We start from the raw sequence: 18657 nt of genomic DNA on the forward strand, positions 1-18657 counted from the left end.
GCAAATGACCGAATGATCCAAAATTTTCAATGTGCTAAAAAAATTATATTCTCAAGTTATCGTGCGTTGGGATATTTACCAGAGCCAAACACCCCACTTTTTACCTATTTACAAAAAGTTGACTTAACAATTATAGATCATTGTAAAGGTTTTAAATGATTAATGATGTGTAACGGCTTTAATTTTTGTTAGAAATGACTTATGGTTTTGGAGTCAACACCTTGTTAAAAATGTCTCGCCCCCCTTTTCCGATGATTACAAAACCTAATATATAAAAAACTAAAAGATTTTACAATCGTTAAAATCCACAGATTATTTTTGAAATTATCTCTCTCTGAATTTGTTCATTTACATTTTGGATGTTCAATTTTGTTTCAAATCCAAACTTGAGTTTTCACTCTCCCTTTTTTCTCGTAAAAAAAAAGAAAAGGCAAATAGATCACAACAAAATGAAAATTTTAGAGTTTATGTATGCAAAAAAATGAAAAATATAATAAATGTAAGTGAAGAAATTTTTTTTATGCACTAAAAATGTACACCAAAGTTTTGTTATCGATGTTTGGGAAATTCCACTAGTAGCTAATATCTTGGAATTTGATAAGAAAGCGATTTATAACTGATTCTAACATGTTTTAAATATGGATATGCATGCCTGAAACATGTTGAAGATGCAAATGACATAATGATCAAAAATTTTCAAGGACTAAAAGAAATTAAATGCTCAAGTTAACGTGCGGTGGGATATTCAATCGAGCCAAACAACCAACTTTTTTGCGCATTTCCAAAAAGCTGACCTCACTTTAAAAGATCATCGTAAACATTTTGATCAATTAAAGATGAGTAACGACTATAATTTTTTTTAGAAATGACTTATGGTTAGGGAGATAACACTCAATTAAAAATGCATCGCTCTCCTTTTTTCGATGATTGCAAAACCTAATATAAAAGAGTTTACAATCCCTAAAATTCATAGATACTTTTTGGAATTATCTCTCTCTGCATTTGTGAATTTGTATTATGGATGTTCAATTTTTTTAAAATCCAAACTTGAGTTTTCACTCTCCCTTTTTTCTCGTAAACAAAAAGATAAGGCAAATAGATCACAACAAAATGAAAATTTTAGAGTTTATGGATGCAAACAATTGAAAGCTATAATAAATGTAAGTGAAGAAAATTATTTCACGCACTAAAAATGAACACCAAAGTTTTGTTATCTATGTTTGGGAAATTCCACTAGCACAACCCCTAAGAGCTTGGTGGAATTTGATAAGAAAGAGATTTCTAATTGATCCTAACATGTTTTAAATATGGATATGCATGCCTGAAACATGTTGAAGATGCATATGACCTAATGATCCAAAACTTTCAAGGAGTAGAAAAAATTAAATTTTTAAGTTAAAGTGCGGTGGGATATTCAACCGAGCCAAACAACCCACTTTTTGCGCTTATACAAAAAGCTGGCCTAACTATCATAGATCATCGTAAACATTTTGATCGATTAATGATACATAATGGATATAATTTTTGTTAGAAATGACTTATGGTTTGGGAGTTAACACTCAGTTAAAAAATGCCTCGCCCTCCCTTTTCTGAGGATTGCAAAACCTAATATATAAAAAACTAAAAGAGTTTACAATCCCTAAAAATAGCAGATACATTTTGGAATTATCTCACTCTGCATTTGTGCATTTGCATTTTGGATGTTCAATTTTTTTTCAAATCCAAACTTGAGTTTTCACTCTCCCTTGTTTCGAGTAAACAAAAAGATAAGGCAAATAAATCACAACAAAATGAAAATTTTAGATTTTATGTATGCAAAAAATTGAAAACTATAATAAATGTAAGTAAAGAAAATTATTTCTCGCACTAAAACTGAACACCAAAGTTTTGTTATCCATGTTTGGGAAATTCCACTAGTACAACCCCTAATAGCTTGGTGGAATTTTATAAGAAAGAGATTTCTAATTGATCTTAACATGTTTTAAATATGGATATGCATGTCTGAGACATGTTGAAGATGCAAATGACCTAATGATCCAAAAATTTCTCGGGGTAGAAAAAATTAAATTCTCAAGTTAACGTGCAGTGGGATATTTACCAGAGTCAAACAACCCACTTTTTGCCTATTTTACAAAAAGCGGACCTAACAATCATAGATCATCGTAAATGTTTTGATCGGTTAATGATGTGTAACGGCTATAATTTTTGTTAGAAATGACTTATGGAATGGGAGTTAACACTCAGTTAAAAACGCCTCACCCCCACTTTTCCGATGATTACAAAACCTAATATATCAAAAACTAAAAGAGTTTATAATCCTTAAAAATCAAAAATACTTTTTGGAATTATCTCTCACAACATTTGTACATTTCCATTTTGGATGTTCAATTTTTTTTCAAATCCAAACTTGAGTTTTCACTCTCCCATTTTTCTTGTAAACAAAAAAATGAGGCAAATATATCAAAACAAAATGAAAACTATAATAAATGTAAGTGAAGAAAATTATTTCATGCACTAAAAATGAACACCAAACAACCCACTTTTTCCCTATTTTACAAAAAAGTGGACCTAACAATCATAGATAATCGTAAATGTTTTGATCGATTAATGATGTGTAATGACTATAATTTTTATTAGAAATGACTTATGGAATGGGAGTTAACACTCAGTAAAAATTGCCTCGCCCCCACTTTTTTGATCATTAAAAAACCTAATATATCAAAAACTAAAAGAGTTTACAATCCTTAAAAATCATAGATACTTTTTGGAATTATCTCTCACAGCATTTGTGCATTTCCATTTTGGATGTTCAATTTGTTTTCAAATCCAAACTTGAGTTTTCACTCTCCCATTTTTCTCGTAAACAAAAAAATAAGGAAAATTCATCAAAGCAAAATGAAAACTTTAGAGTTTATGTATGTAAAAAATAGAAAACTATAATAATTGTAAGTGAAGAAAATTATTTCACGCACTAAAAATAAACACCAAAGTTTTGTTATCCATGTTTGGGAAATTTCACTTGTACAACGCTTAATAGCTTGTTGGAATTTTATAAGAAAGAGATTTCTAATTGATCCGAACATGTTTTAAATGTGGATATCCATGCCTGAAACATGTTAAAGATGCAATGACCTAATGATCCAAAAATTTCAAGGAGTAGAAAAAATTAAATTCTCAAGTTAACTTGAGGTGGGATATTTATCAAAGCCAAACAACCCACTTTTTGCCTATATTTTAATTCAAAAAGCAAACCTAACAATCATAGGTTATCATAAATGTTTTGATCGATTAATAATGTGTAACGACTATAATTTTTGTTACAAATGACTGATGGTTTGGGAGTCAACACTCAATTAAAAATGCATTGCTCCCCCTACCAACCCCCCTTTTCTGATGATTGCAAAACCTAATATATGAAAAAGTAAAGGAGTTTACAATCCTTAAAAAATACAGATTCTTTTTGGAATTATCTCTCTCTGCATTTTTGCATTTGCATTTCGGATGTTCAATTTTTTTTCAAATCCAAATTTGAGTATTCACTTTCCCTTTTTTCTCGTAAACAAGAAGATAAGGCAACAAGATCACAAAAAAATGAAAATTTTAGAGTTTATGTTTGCAAAAAATTGAAAACTATAATAAATGTAAGTGAAGAAAAAAAATTCACGCACAAAAAATGAACACCAATGTTTTGTTATCGATGTTTGGGCAATTCCTCTAGTAGCTAATCGCTTGGAATTTGATAAGAAAGAGATTTCTAATTGATCCTAACATTTTTTAAATATGGATACGCATGCCTGAAACATGTTGAAGATGCAAATGACCTAATGATACAAAAATTTCAAGGAGTAGAAAAAATTAAGTTCTCAAGTTAACGTTGGAAATTCAACCAAGCCAAACAACCCACTTTTTGCGCATTTACTAAAACCTGACCTAACAATCATAGATCATCGTAAATATTTTGATCGATTAATGATGCGTAACGGCTATAATTTTTGTTAGAAATGACTTATGGTTTTGGAGTCAACACTCAGTAAAAAATGCCACGCCCCCTCTTTTCCGATGATTGCAAAACCTAATATATAAAAAACTAAAAGAGTTTACAATCCCTAAAAATCGTAGATACTTTTTGGAATTATCTCTCTCTGCATTTGCATATTTGTATTTTGGATGTTCAATTTTTTTTCAAATCCAAACTTGAGTTTTCGATTATAAACTCGATAGCCGAACGAGTCATCCAAAGGCGTTGCAGTTGAAGTGTTTTATGGAAGTGTTTTGTATAGGAATTAAGTCAGCAATTCAGTAACTATTTCAGCAGCTCAGCAGAGTCAGCATGCTGAGCATGTAAGTCTTGAGGGCTATTTTTGTAATATTGAGTGATGCAGCAACGTAGCTCAACTTGTGTGTTTCAGCCTTAGGCATGTAAGCCACATAAAGGCAGCTTATGTAAGCCATATAATGGCAATACATGTAATATTTTTGGCTCCTCTTTGAACAACTTAAGTAGGGACAAAATGAAATCAGAAGGATGGAAATTTTGAACCCAGAAATAGAACACGACAGGGAGGTTCCCCTCTTGACGAATCAGGTTGCTGTCTCCCTTCACGAGCAGCAGTTTACGGTCTCCCTTAGAGCCGGGTTACCCTTCCTTCCCTCCATTCCTTCCAAGCTCTTCACTTTTCTCCTTTCCATCATCCAATTCACCCAGATTTTGCCATCATAGGCAGACCTGAACGATTACAGCACACTGGTGCTGAACCTATGCTGGACACAGAGCCTCCTTCCCGTCGGATTACAAGGTCCAATGTCAGAGACCATAACATGTTGGTATCAGAGTGGGGAACGATGGGAGATACATCAAGCCAGGAAGCAAGGTTCGAAAGGTTCAGAGAAGAAGTCAGAGAAGACCTACATGAGACAGAGGGTCGACTAGCAAGCATGCTCCACTGTCTCTCGTTCAATAGCTCAGGCGAATCAGCAACTGTCTCAGCAGGTTGAAGAGCTCTTAACACTGATTCGAAGGACACCCACCCCAAATGGGGGACGTACAGAAAACTTCAGCCCCAATGGAGGACGTCCAGAGCCTACCAAAATTCCAAGGTACACCAAAATGGAATTTTCAGTCTTTAGCGGGTCAGAGGACCCTTTAATTTGGATCTACCGATGCGAGAATTTTTTTGTCCATCAACGTATTGCTGCAGTAGACAGAGTGGGTTGGCCGCCTTCCACATGCTCGACGAAGCGCAGCTGTGGGGCCTCCAACTGGAAAGAGAGCACCCAGGCATCGGTTGGCAAGAATTTACAGAACAATGCACTATCCGGTTTGGCCCTTCCACCCACGCCAACCCATTGAGTGATCTCATCCTCTTAAAACAAACCGGCAGTGTTGCTGAGTACCAGAAAATTTGTCAGGAAAAGTTAGCCCGTGCTAGCCATGTAAGCCATGTAGTCCAAGTAGGTCAGCAAGTTAGCTTCCTCACAGCGGGATTAAATGAGGCCTTGCTGTCGGAAGAAGAAACACCACCCACCCCCCCCCCCCGGAGCAATGAATTTCGCTCGCACTTTGGAGGCCAAACACAAATTTCAAAATAGGAAGCCAGTTTGGCCAGCGGGGAAAACCACCTCGGGAGGGTCATCCAACCCCTCTCCTTGCTGCAGCAGTCCTCCTTCCCACCCAAAAACCCCTCAAGCACAACAACCAACAATAAAAAAACTCACTGGACCAGAAATGGAAGCCCGGAAAGAACAAGGTTTATGCTTCAATTGTGATGAACACTACACCCGCGGACACCGCTGCAAGAAACGTTTTTGGGTGGAACTGGAAGAAGAAGACGAAGAGGAAGCACCGCCGGTGGAAGAGGTTGCTACTGACGAACCAGAGGTCTCCATCCATGCCATTACCGGCCTTCAGACCACCTCGACAATGCAGCTCTGTGTGTTGGTTGACGCCCAACCACTGGTGGCTCTAGTGGACTTAGGCAGCACCCACAATTTCATCAGCCTTACCGCCGCCAAGTATTTGCAACTTCCGGTACAATCCCAGCCAACTGCTTCAGTGTCTGTTGCCAATGGGGACAAGGTACCGAGCTATGGGGTGAGCAAGTCTGTCCGGTTCGCCATTGCTGGACACCGTTTTTCCGCAGATTTTTACATCATACCACTTGCTGGTTCTGATCTCGTGCTCGGCGTGAAGTGGCTCCAGACATTAGGGTCAATACTATGGGATTTCACTGCCCTTACCATGAGCTTTGACTGGCAGTACCTTAGAGTCACACTGCAAGGCCAAGCTACAGAAGGTGCAGCACAACTGCATAGCATCCAGCAGCAGCAGCCCACTATCCACACGTTGGACTTATTGCCGGAAGCATTTGCTGATCTATTTCTCCCACCCAGCAGCCTACCTCCTTTGCGCCACTGTGATCACATAATCCATTTGAAGGCTGGCTCTAAAGTCATGGTGGTGTGGCCCTATTGATACCCCGACCTCCAAAAAGATGAGATTGAAAGGCAATAAGCTGCCATGCTTGACCAGGGCCTCATAAGGCTGAGCACCTCTCCATTCTTGTCCCCTGTCTTGCTGGTGAAGAAAAAGGACCACACGTGGCGGTTTTGTGTTGATTACTGAGAATTAAATGCCTAGACCGTTAAGGACAAGTTTCCCATTCCGGTGGTGGATGAACTCCTAGATGAACTCCACGGGGCAAAATTTTTCACCAAGCTCGACTTGCTGTCCGGCTATCATCAGGTCCGTAAGCATCCTCCGGACATCGAGAAAACAGCCTTCCGCACTCACCATGGACACTTCGAGTTCATTGTCATGCCCTTCGGCTTCTCCAACATGCCATCCACCTTCCAGGCATTGATGAATGAGGTATTTTGCCCATTTCTCAGAAAATTTTTCCTTGTTTTCTTTGACGATATCCTGATTTTCAGCAAGAGTTGGGTGCAACATCTCCATGACCTGAGTAGGGTCTTCAGCCTTCTCCGAACTCACCACTAATACTTGAAGCGCTCCAAGTGCTGTTTTTGGTCAGCCAAAAGTGGCCTATTTGGGGCATGTGATTACAGCCTCAGGTGTCACTATGGATCCAACCAAAATTGAGGCGATCATGCAGTGGCCACCACCCAGCAATGTTGCTGCCTTACGCGGTTTTCTGGGCTTAGCCGGGTATTACAGAAAGTTCATACAGAATTACGCCCACCTTGCAGCGCCCTTGTCCAACCTGCTGCACCGCAATGCCTTCCAGTGGATGGAGGCCACAGAGAACTCCTTCAGCGTGCTCAAACAGGCTCTCGCTTCAACACCGGTGCTGCAGCTACCAAATTTTGAAGACGACTTTGTGCTTGAATGTGATGCCTCTGGCAATGGAATTGGGGCAGTCCTACATCAATCCTAGCACCCCATTGCATATTTTACTAGGCAACTTGCCCTCCACCATCATCAATTACCAGCCTACGAGTGAGAATTAATCGGCTTAGGAAAGGCCGTGCAACACTGGAGGCCTTATTTGTGGGGACGTTTCTTTCGTATCCGCACTGATCACTCCAGCCTCAAGTTCTTGCTGGACCAACGCATCTTCACCCACCTCAGCAACATTGGCTCAACAAACTCATGGGCTTCTGTTTTTCAATGGAACACAAACCTGGGCCCTTGAACCGAGCAGCGGCTGTTCTCTCTAGTCGGTCAGACGTTGCACTGCAACTCGCCGCCATCAGTAACCCCACACCACTGCTGCTAGAGGCCGTACATCAGGATCACCAGTCCACCGTTGAATTGCAGCAATTGTCCCAGAAAATTACAGCAGGTCAGATGACGCCACACTGGTCTATCTTGGACCTTTTTATCGTCCTGTACAAGCGGCACATTTAAAACCTGCCTTCATCTCCATTGGTGCTGCAAATTTTATCAGCCTACCATGACAGCGCACATGAAGAGCTCCAGAAAAAGGGACAGCAGATATGCAGCGATTTCTATTGGGCTGGGTTGAGGTCTCATGTTGCTGAATATGTTGTTGCCTGCCTGATCTGCCAGCGCAACAAGGCCGACCATTTGTCTCCGGCTGGGGTGCTCCAGCCCCTAGACCTTCCTACTCAGGTATGGTCCGACCTCTCCATGGATTTTATTGAAGGATTATCGAGAGCAGCGAGTAAATCCATCTTTTTAGTGGTGGTTGATCCGCTGTCCAAATATGCCCACTTCATGCCCATGGCCCATCCGTATACAGTACCCACAGTCACCCAAATTTTTGTTGACAACATTGTCCGTTTGCATGGCATTCCCAAGTCAATAGTGAGTGATCGGAATGTGATCTTCACCAGTGACTTCTGGAAAGAACTCTTCCAGCTCCGCGGCACAAAAATTCAAATATTCATCGGCATACCACCCGCAAACAAATGGTCAGACAAAAGTTGTGAACCGCACCATCGAGATGTACTTGAGGTGCCTTGTGGGGGATAGGCCCAAGAAATGGGTTCACTACATTAGTTGGGCCGAGTACTGCTACAACACCTCATATCACACAACCTTACAGGAGACTCCCCTTCAAAATTCTCTATGGTCGGGACCCCCTCCCCCCCCTCCTCTCTGTCTCACACAGCCTTGCACAACAGAGATCAGTTGTTAGCAAATGCCCTCGTTCGGCTCTAGCAAGCTCAAGCCCATATGAAGCTCCAGTATGATCAGCACCGCCTAGATGTGCAGTATCACCTCGATGATTTTGTTTGGCTCCGCCTCAAGCCACATCGCCAACACTCCATTGCCGGGACACGCCACAAGTTTTGGGCCATACAAAATTCTGCGGGGAGTGGGACAAGTTTCAAATCCACAATGTTTTCCATGTTTCACTGCTCAAGCCTCTCAAGGGCCCAGCACCTCAGTCCATCCCTGCTCTGCCACCGGTTGAAGACGGTAAGGTCTCTCTCACTTCGATCAAAATTCTGCAGTCTAGTCAGCTCCAGGACAGCACCCAGATTTTGGTTCAATGGTCGCATACTAATTCCACAGAGGCCACGTGGGAAGATTTACAGGTGTTTCAGCATGTGTATCCTTCATTTGAGCTTGAGGACAAGCTCTCTTTCAAAGGGGAGGAGTGATGTTATAGACTCGATAGCCGAACGAGTCATCCAAAGGCGTCGCAGTTGAAGTGTTTTATGGAAGTGTTTTGTATAGGAATTAAGTCAGTAATTCAGCAACTATTTCAGTAGCTCAGCAGACTCAGCATGCTGAGCGTGTAAGTCTTGAGGGCTATTTTTGTAATATTGAGTGATGCAGCAACGTAGCTCAACTTGTGTGTTTCAGCCTTAGGCATGTAAACCACATAAAGGCAGCTTATGTAAGCCATATAATGGCAACACATGTAATATTTTTGGCTCCTCTTCGAACAACTTAAGTAGGGGAAAAATGAAATGAGAATGATGAAAATTTTGAATCCAGAAAAGAACACGACAGGGAGGTTCCCCTCTTGATGAACCGGGTTGTTGTCTCCCTTCACGAGCAGCAAGTTACGGTTTCCCTCAGAGCCGGGTAACCCTTCCTTCCCTCCATTCCTTCCAAGCTCTTCACTTTTCTAAATTCCATCATCCAATTCACCCAGATTTTGCCATCATAGGCAGACTTGGACGATTACAGCACACTGGTGCTAAACCTGTGTTGGACGCAGAGCCTCCTTCCCGTCGGATTACAAGGCCCATGGTCAGAGACCATAACATTTTCACTCCCTTTTTTCTCGTAAGCAAAAAGATAAGGCAAATAGATCACAAAAAAAATGAAAATTGTAGAGTTTATGTAAGCAAAAAATTGAAATTATAATAAATGTAAGTGAAAAAAATTATTTCACACACTAAAAATGAATACCAAAGTTTTGTTATCCATATTTAGGAAATTCTACTAGTACAACCCGTAATAGCTTGGTGGAATTTTATAAAAAAATAATTTTTAATTGATCCTAACATGCATGTTTTAAATACGGATATGCATGCCTAAAAAATGTTGAAGATGAAAATGACCTAATGATCCAAAAATTTCAAGGAGTAGAAAAAATTAAATTCTCAAGTTTAACGTGCGGTGGGATATTTACCAGACCCTAACAACCCACTATTTGCCTATTTACAAAAAGTGGACCTAGCAATCATAGATCATCGCAATGGTTTTGATCGATTAATGATGTCTAACGGCTATAATTTTTGTTAGAAATGACTTATGGTTTGGGAGTCAACCCTTAGTTAAAAATGCCTCCCCCCCCCCGTTCCAATGATTGCAAAACCTAATATATAAAAAAATAAAAGAGTTTACAATCCTTAAAAATCACTGATACTTGTTGGAATTTTCTCTCTCATCATTTGTGCATTTCCACTTTGGATGATCAATTTTTTTTCAAATCCTAACTTGAGTTTTCACTCTCCCATTTTTCTAATAACAAAAAGATAAGGCAAATATATCACAAAAAAATAAAAAATTTAGAGTTTATGTATGCAAAAAATTGAAAATTAAAATAAATGTGAGTGAAATTTTTTTTTTCACACATTTAAAATGAACATCCAAGTTTTTGTTATCCATGTTTGGGAAATTCCACTAGCACAACACTAATAGCTTGGAATTTTATAAGAAAGAGATTTCTAATTGATCCTAACATGTTTTAAATATGGATATGCATGTCTGAAACATGTTGAAGATTCAAATAACCTTATGACCAAAAAATTTTAAGGAGAAGAAAAAATCAAATTCTCATGTTAACGTGCAGTGGGATATTCACCCGAGCCAAACAACCTAACTTTTTGCCCATTTACAAAAATCATACCTAACAATCATAGATCATCTTAAAGGTTTTGGTTGATTAATGATGAGTAATGGCTATAATTTTTGTTAGAAATGACTTATGGTTTGGGAGTCACACTCAGTTAAAAATCCCTCCCCCCCCCCCCTTTTCCGGTGATTGGAAAACCTAATATATAAAAAACTAAAAGAGTTTAAAATCCTTAAAAATCAAAGATACTTTTTGGAATTATCTCTCTCGGCATTTGTACTTTTCCATTTTGGATGTTCAATTTTTTTTCAAATCCAAACATGAGTTTTCACTCTCCCTTTTTTCTCGTAAACAAAGAGATAAGGCAAATAGATCACAACAAAATGAAAATTTTAGAGTTTGTGTATGCAAAAAATTGAAAACTATTATAAATGTAAGTGAAGAAATTTTTTCACCCACTAAAAATGACTACCAAAGTTTTGTTATCCATGTTTGGGAAATTCCACTAGTACAACCCTTAATAGCTTGGAATTTAATAAGAAATATATTTCTAATTGATACTAACATGTTTTAAATATAGATTAGGAGGGCTGAAATATGTTGAAGATGCATATGACCTAATGATCCAAAATCTTCAAGGAGAAGAAAAAATTAAATTATCAAGTTAACGTGCGGTGGGATATTTACCAGAGCCAAACAACCCACTTTTTTCCTATTTACATAAAGCTGACGTAACAATCATAGATCATCATAAAATTTTTTATCGATTAATGATGTGTAACGGCTATAATTTTTGTTAGAAATGACTTATGGTTTGACAGTCAACACTCAGTTAAAAATGCCTTGCCCCCCATTTTCTGATGATTGCAAAACCTAATATATAAAAAACTAAAAGAGTTTACAATCTCTAAAAATCACTGATTCTTTTTGGAATTATCACTCTCTACATTTGTGCATTTGCATTTTGGATGTTCAATTTTTTTCAAATCCAAACTTGTGTTTTCACTCTCCCTTTATTCTCGTAAACAAAAAGATAAGGAAAATAGATCACAACAAAATCAAAATTTTAGAGTTTATGTACGCCAAAAATTGAAAACTATTATAAATGTAAGTGAAGAAATTTTTTTGACACACTAAAACTGAACACCAAAGTATTGTTATCCATGTTTGGGAAATACCACTAGTACAACCCCAAATAGCTTGGAATTTGATAAGAAAGAAACTTCTTATTGATCCTAACATGTTTTAAATATGGATATGCATGCCTAAAACATGTTGAAGATGCAAATGACCTAATGATCCAAAAATTTCAAGGCGTAGAAAAAATTAAATTCTCAAGTTAACGTGCGGTGGGATATTCAACTGAGCCATACCACCCATTTTTTGCGCATTTACAAAAAACTTACCTAACAATCTTAGATCATTGTAAACGTTTTGATCGATTAATGATGCGTAATGGCTATAATTTTTTATTGAAATTACTTAAGGTTTGGGAGTTGTTGGAAGATAAGATCAAGCCCAAATGACTAAGGAAGGCTCACACATGTAAGATTATTATAAGATGGGCCACATGACCAAGGAAGGCCCACAAGATGGGCCCAAGCCCATAAGAAGTAGGACTCACAATGATTACCATGAGCGTGCATCATTATCACATCAGTTGGAAGATCAAGGACTCATAAAAGTATCTTTATCTTAAGGTCACGACCAAGAAGAGTTTTATTTTTAAGTTATATTTGTATTTTATCAATATTGAGTTATTTAATTATGTTAGGACTTATCTTTAAGTGTTAGAGTTTGGGTGTAATTGGGACAAGGGTAGTTTTATTGTAATTGGACTCTACTACCTTCCTCTATTATAAATAAAGGTTCATCTACTCTGATTACAAGAAGTTATTGAAGTCAATGAAGTATTTATCTTTTCCATAAATAAACATGGTATCAGAGCAGGTTCTGTGAGTTGACTTGGTAAACTCATGGAGGTAATGTGATCCTTTTCTCTAAACCCTAAACCCTAGGTCTAGGTTCGTAGTTATTCTTTTCAGTCCCTACATTGGTTGATTGCTTTGCATTTTTCACCTCTATACATAGTTTTTTATATTTAAAATTATATATTTAAGGAAATATATTTGAGTCTACTTTCCAACAAAAAGCTATTTGTTCCAATCGGAGTTATAAATAGAGAGATATTCATGTTTGAATGAACGAAGGTCAGATTACAAAAGTGGTTCGAGCAACAGCAGAAAGCTTTAGATTCCGAGGTATGTTTTGCTATCAAGAACTAGACTTTATATGGAGATATATATATAAAAAGAAATATCTGTTAGTCTATTTTTTTACCTATTCAACCAATGTTTTATTTATCTACAAAGATAAATCGATATTTGAAGCAACAAATGTCAAATTGAAAAAGAAGTTCGAGCGGCATCAGAAAGCCTCAACTTCCGAGGTATTTTAAGCTATCAATAAAGAGACTTTATATTGATAATTATACATCAAGATAAAGGCATGTAAATCTATTTTGTGACCTATTCAACCAATTCTCGGTGTGATTTTTTTATAAAGATATATTGATCTTGGAAGAGTCCATGGTCGTTCTGGAAAAGCAGGAGAAACAGAACTTAGTTCGGCCAGATGACAGAGACTGAAACCTATCAGATTGTTTATCTTCTGATAATTATATTTTATGAAGAGATGTTATACTTGGTTGAAATTTATTTAAGTCTACTTTTAGAAGGAAAAAAATTCATTTCAATCTGATCTATATTGAAAGATATATTCGAATTGGAAGAATCAAAGGTCATGCTGGTATCCTGTTGTATTGAAAAATCTGAATTTATGCCGATTGTTTTGTGTCACTGTTTGAGTTGATATATATCTCACTTCTCCCTGGTTTGAGGGCTTATTTAAAAATCTCTTTTATTTTGGATTATTGCTACTTTTATGATATTTGGTTCAAGGAGGGATCACTGCCATTACCTCCCAACTTGTGGGGGAGAAGTAGAAGAAGAACAAAAAAGAGGTATTTTATTCCTTATATTGTGGATAAGTTTATGTGACCAAAATATTCAAGAAAGGGGGAGCAAAAAATATGAAACTTGTGCATCAAAGAAGAAATTTTTATATTGGATTAATTCATGGGTTCTTTGACAAAGTTTACTATTTGGTTCGTGTTATATGTGTTGGAAGATGGTCGTGTTATATTCAGCTGCTGCTATTGGTCTCTTTAGGGACATTATTATTGAATAAGAGGTGGCCTCATGTCATCATTTATTTTACCCTGTTAAAAAGATCAAATTTTTTTTGTGGTTTGAAGTCCACAACGGAGGAATTTCATCCCCATCAAAAAGATGAAAATTATTTGTGGTTGGGATTCCACGACGGAGGAACTTCATCCCCGTAAAAAAGATGAAAATTATTTGTGGTTGAAAGTCCATGACGGAGGAACTTCATCCCCATCAAAAAGATAAAAATTATTTGTGGTTTGGAGTCCACGACGGAGGAACTTCAACCCCGTCAAAAAGATGAAAATTATTTGTGGTTGGAAGTCCATGACAGAGGAACTTATGATTACATCTATGTTATCCCCCCCATCCCCCTGTAATGGCTTTTATGTCTCCTACCACTTTAGAGTCATTTTCTTGTGGAGGGACACGGTGGTGGACACTTCAGAGCAATGCCAATAGACACACTACCGATAGCAGTGGAGTGTGCCCTACATCCAGCATTAAGACTGGAGTATGAAGCAATGGCTTTCTGGTTAGTAGTGATTTTTACTCTCAATTATAATGCCGCAGGGCCTCATGGAAAGACACAACAACGTGAGGGGGAATGTTGGAAGATGAAGACATATTGGAAGATGTGCCATTTTATACAAAAATATTTTATACCTCATTTGCAACAAGCTAGGAGTTCATGTTGTTCTCTCACCTCTAGCTTGAGGGGAGTGTTGGAAGATAAGATCAAGCCCAAACGACCAAGGAAGGCCCACATATGTAAGATTATTATAAGATGGGCCACATGACCAAGGAAGGCCCACAAGATGGGCCCAAGCCCATAAGAAGTAGGGCCCAAAATGATTACCAAGAGCTGGACTCTACTACCTTCCTCTATTATAAATTGAGGTTCGTGTACTCTAATTACAATAAGTTATTGATATCAATGAAGCATTTCACTCTTTCATAAGTTCAACAGTTTTAAATATGTATATGCATGTCTGAAACATGTTGAAGATGCAAATGACCTAATGATCCAAAATTTTCAAGTAGTAGAAAAAATTAAATTCTCTAGTTAACGTGCGGTGGAATATTTACTAGAGCCAAACAACCCACTTTTTCCCTAGTTACAAAAAGCTAACGTAACAATCATAGTTTATCATAAAGGCTTTGATCAATTAATTATGCGTAACGGCTATAATTTTTGTTAGAAATGACTTATAGTTTGGGAGTCAACACTCAGTTAAACATGCCTCGCCCCCCCTTTTTCGATGATTTCAAAACCTAATATATAAAAAAATAAAAGAGTTTACAATCCCTAAAAATCACAGATTCTTTTTGAAATTATCTCTCTATGCATTTGTACATTTGTTTTTTGGAAGTTCAATTTTTTTTCAAATCCAAACTTTAGTTTTCAGGCTCCCTTTTTTCTCGTAAAAAAAAGATAAGGCAAACAAATCACAACAAAATAAAAAATTTAGAGTTTATGTATGCCAAAAATTGAAAACTATAATAAATGTAAGTGAAGAAATTTTTTTGACAAACTAAAAATGAACACCAAAGTTTTGTTATCCATGTTTGGAAAATTCCACTAGTACAACCCCTAATAGCTTGGAATTTGATAAGAAAGAGATTTCTAATTGATCCTAACATGTTTTTAAAATGGATATGCATGCTTGAAACATGTTGAAGATGCAGATAACCTAATGATCCAAATATTTGAAGAAGTAGAAAAAATTAAATTCTCAAACAACCCATATTTTGCCTATTTAAAAATGGATATGCATGCCTACTTACAAAAAGCATACCTAACAATCATAGATCATCATAAAGGTTATGATCGATTAATGATGCGTAATGGCTATAAATGTTTTTAGAAATGACTTATGGTTTGGGAGTAAACACTCAGTTAAAAATTCCTCGCCCCCCCTTTTCCAATGAATGCAAAACCTAATATATAAAAATCTAAAAAGTTTACATGCCTTAAAAATCACAGATACCTTTTGGAATTATCTCTCTCAACATTTGTGCATGTCCATTTTGGATGTTCAATTTTTTTTTCAATCCAAACTTGAGTTTTCACTCTCCCTTTTTTCTCATAAACAAAGAGATCAGGCAAATAGATCACAACAAAATGAAATTTTTTGTGTTTAAGTATGCAAAAAATTGAAAACTATTATAAATTTAAGTGAAGAAACTTTTTTCACCCACTAAAAATGACTACCAAAGTTTTGTTATCCATGTTTGTGAAATTCCACTAGTACAACCCCTAGTTGCTTGAAATTTTATAAGAAAGAGATTTCTAATTGATACTAACATGTTTTAAATATGGATATTCAATGTTGAAACATGTTGGTTGCAAATGACCTAGTGATCCAAAAATTTCAAGGAGTAGAAAAAATTAAATTCTCAAGTTAACGTGTAGTGGGACATTTACCAGAGCCAGACAACCCCCTTTTTGCCTATTTACAAAAAGCTGATGTAACAATCATAGATCATCGTAAAGATTTTGATCGATTAATGATGTGTAATGGCTTTAATTTTTGTTAGAAATGACTTATGGTTTGGGAGTCAACACTCAGTTAAAAAAGCCTCTTCCCCCCTTTTCCGATGATTGCAAAACCTAATATATAAAAAACTAAAAAAGTTTACAATCCCTAAAAATCATAGATTCTTTTTGGAATTATCTCTCTCTGAATTTGTGCATTTGCATTTTGGATGTTCAATTTTTTTCAAATCCAAACTATAGTTTTCACTCTCCCTTTTTCTCGTAAAAAAAGATAAGGCAAATAGATCACAACAAAATAATATTTTTTGAGTTTATGTATGCAAAAAATAGAAAACTATAATAAATGTAAGTGAAGAAAACATTTTCACGCACTAAAAATGTACACCAAAGTTTTGTTATCGATTGGGAAATTTAACTAGTAGCTTATAGCTTGGAATTTGATAAGAAAGAGATTTCTAATTGATCCTAACATGTTTTAAATATGGATATGCTTGCTTGAAACATGTTGAATATCCAAAAGATCTAATGATCAAAAAAATTTAAGTAGTAAAAAAAATTAAATTCTCAGGTTAATGTGTGGTGGGATATTAAGCCGAGCCAAACAACCAACTTTTTGCGCATTTAAAAAAAGCTGACCACACAATCATACATCATCGTAAACGTTTTGATCGATTAATGATGCATAACGGCTATAATTTTTGTTACAAATGACTTAGGGTTTAGGAAACAACACTCAGTTAAAAATGCCTCACCCTTCCTTTTCCGATAATTGAAAAACCTAATATATTAAAAACTAAAAGAGTTTACAATCCCTAAAAATCACAGATACTTTTTGGAATTATCTCTCTCAGCATTTGTGCATTAGCATTTTGGAATTTCAATTTTTTTTCAAATCCAGACTTGATTTTTCACTCTCCTTTTTCTCGTGAAGAAAAATATAAGGCAAATAGATCACAACAAAATGAAAATTTTAGAGTTTATGTATGCAGAAAATTGAAAACTATAATTAATGTAAGTGAAGAAAATTATTTCACGGACTAAAAATGAACACCAGAGTTTTGTTATCCATGTTTGGGAAATTCCACTAGTACAACCCCTAAGAGCATGGTGGAATTTGATAAGAAAGAGATTTCTATTTGATCTTAACATTTAAATATGGATATGCATGCCTGAAACATGTTGAAGATGCAAATGACCAAATGATCCAAAAATTTCAAGGAGTCGAAAAAATTAAATTCTCAAGTTAACGTGCGGTGGGATATTCAACCGAGCCAAACAACCCACTTTTTGTGCATTTACAAAAAGTTAACCTATCAATCATTGATCATTGTAAACATTTTGATCGATTAATGATGTGTAACATCTATAATTTTTGTTAGAAATGACTTATGGGTTGGGAGTAATCACTTAGTTAAAAATGCCTTGCCTGCCCTTTTCCAATGATTGCATAACCTAATATATAAAAAAATAAAAGAGTTTACAATCCCTAAAAATCCCCTAATACTTTGGTGGAATTTGATAAGAAAGAGATTTTTAATTGATCCTAACATGTTTTAAATATGGATATGCATGCTTGAAACATGTTGAAGATGCAAATGACCTAATGATCCAAAAATTTCGAGTAAAAAAAATTAAATTCTCAAGTTAACGTGTGGAGGGATATTTACCAGAGCCAAATGACCCACTTTTTGCTCATTTTACAAAAAGTGGACCTAACAATCATAGGTCATCGTAAATGTTTTGATCGATTAATGATGTGTAACAGCTATAATGTTTTTTAGAAATGACATAAGTGTAGAATTTAGGATCTCATGAAAGGAACTTTAGATCAACAAGAAAGAAGAAGAAGAAGAAGAGAGAAGGAGAAGAGAAGAAGAAGAACGTGAAAGGAGAGAGTTTGGATTAAGGGAGAAGAGGGTTGCATCAAAAAGAAAAATGAGGGCTGGACAAATTTGTGGAAAGAGAGGAGAGTGCTTCAATGCCCTACCTCTTAGCCAATGCCTTTATTTATAGTTTTACAATGCCCTTAGGGCTACAACTTGGTAAAACAAAAGACATAAAAGGAACACATATTTACACTTCTATGCCATCTTTATGGAAAGTACCATATTTTACACATATGCCACTCCTTTGACGTGTGGGCTTCTTGTCTTGACCTCGTGGGCTTGAGCCCATCTTCCAACACTCCCCCTCA

At 36.5% G+C, this 18657-nt stretch overlaps 1 protein-coding gene across 1 annotated transcript; it reads left to right on the forward strand.

Moving 5' to 3' along the window:
- Nucleotides 1-5542: 5542 nt before the first annotated feature.
- On the forward strand, nt 5543-6472 carry LOC137938295 (uncharacterized). The gene has a single exon (XM_068783277.1). The coding sequence runs from the start codon at nt 5543-5545 to the stop codon at nt 6470-6472; it is 930 nt and encodes a 309-aa protein (XP_068639378.1).
- Nucleotides 6473-18657: the final 12185 nt, after the last annotated feature.

The sequence above is a fragment of the Aristolochia californica genome, unplaced genomic scaffold (assembly GCF_029961685.1).
Source record: "Aristolochia californica isolate CCGP_79_NKW_82.1479 unplaced genomic scaffold, dmAriCali1.0.hap1 SCAF_8, whole genome shotgun sequence".
Lineage (NCBI taxonomy): Eukaryota > Viridiplantae > Streptophyta > Magnoliopsida > Piperales > Aristolochiaceae > Aristolochia > Aristolochia californica.

Coding starts and splice junctions, on each gene's coding strand:
- LOC137938295 (XM_068783277.1), top strand. CDS start 5,543: ATGAATTTCGCTCGCACTTTGGAGGCCAAACACAAATTTCAAAATAGG.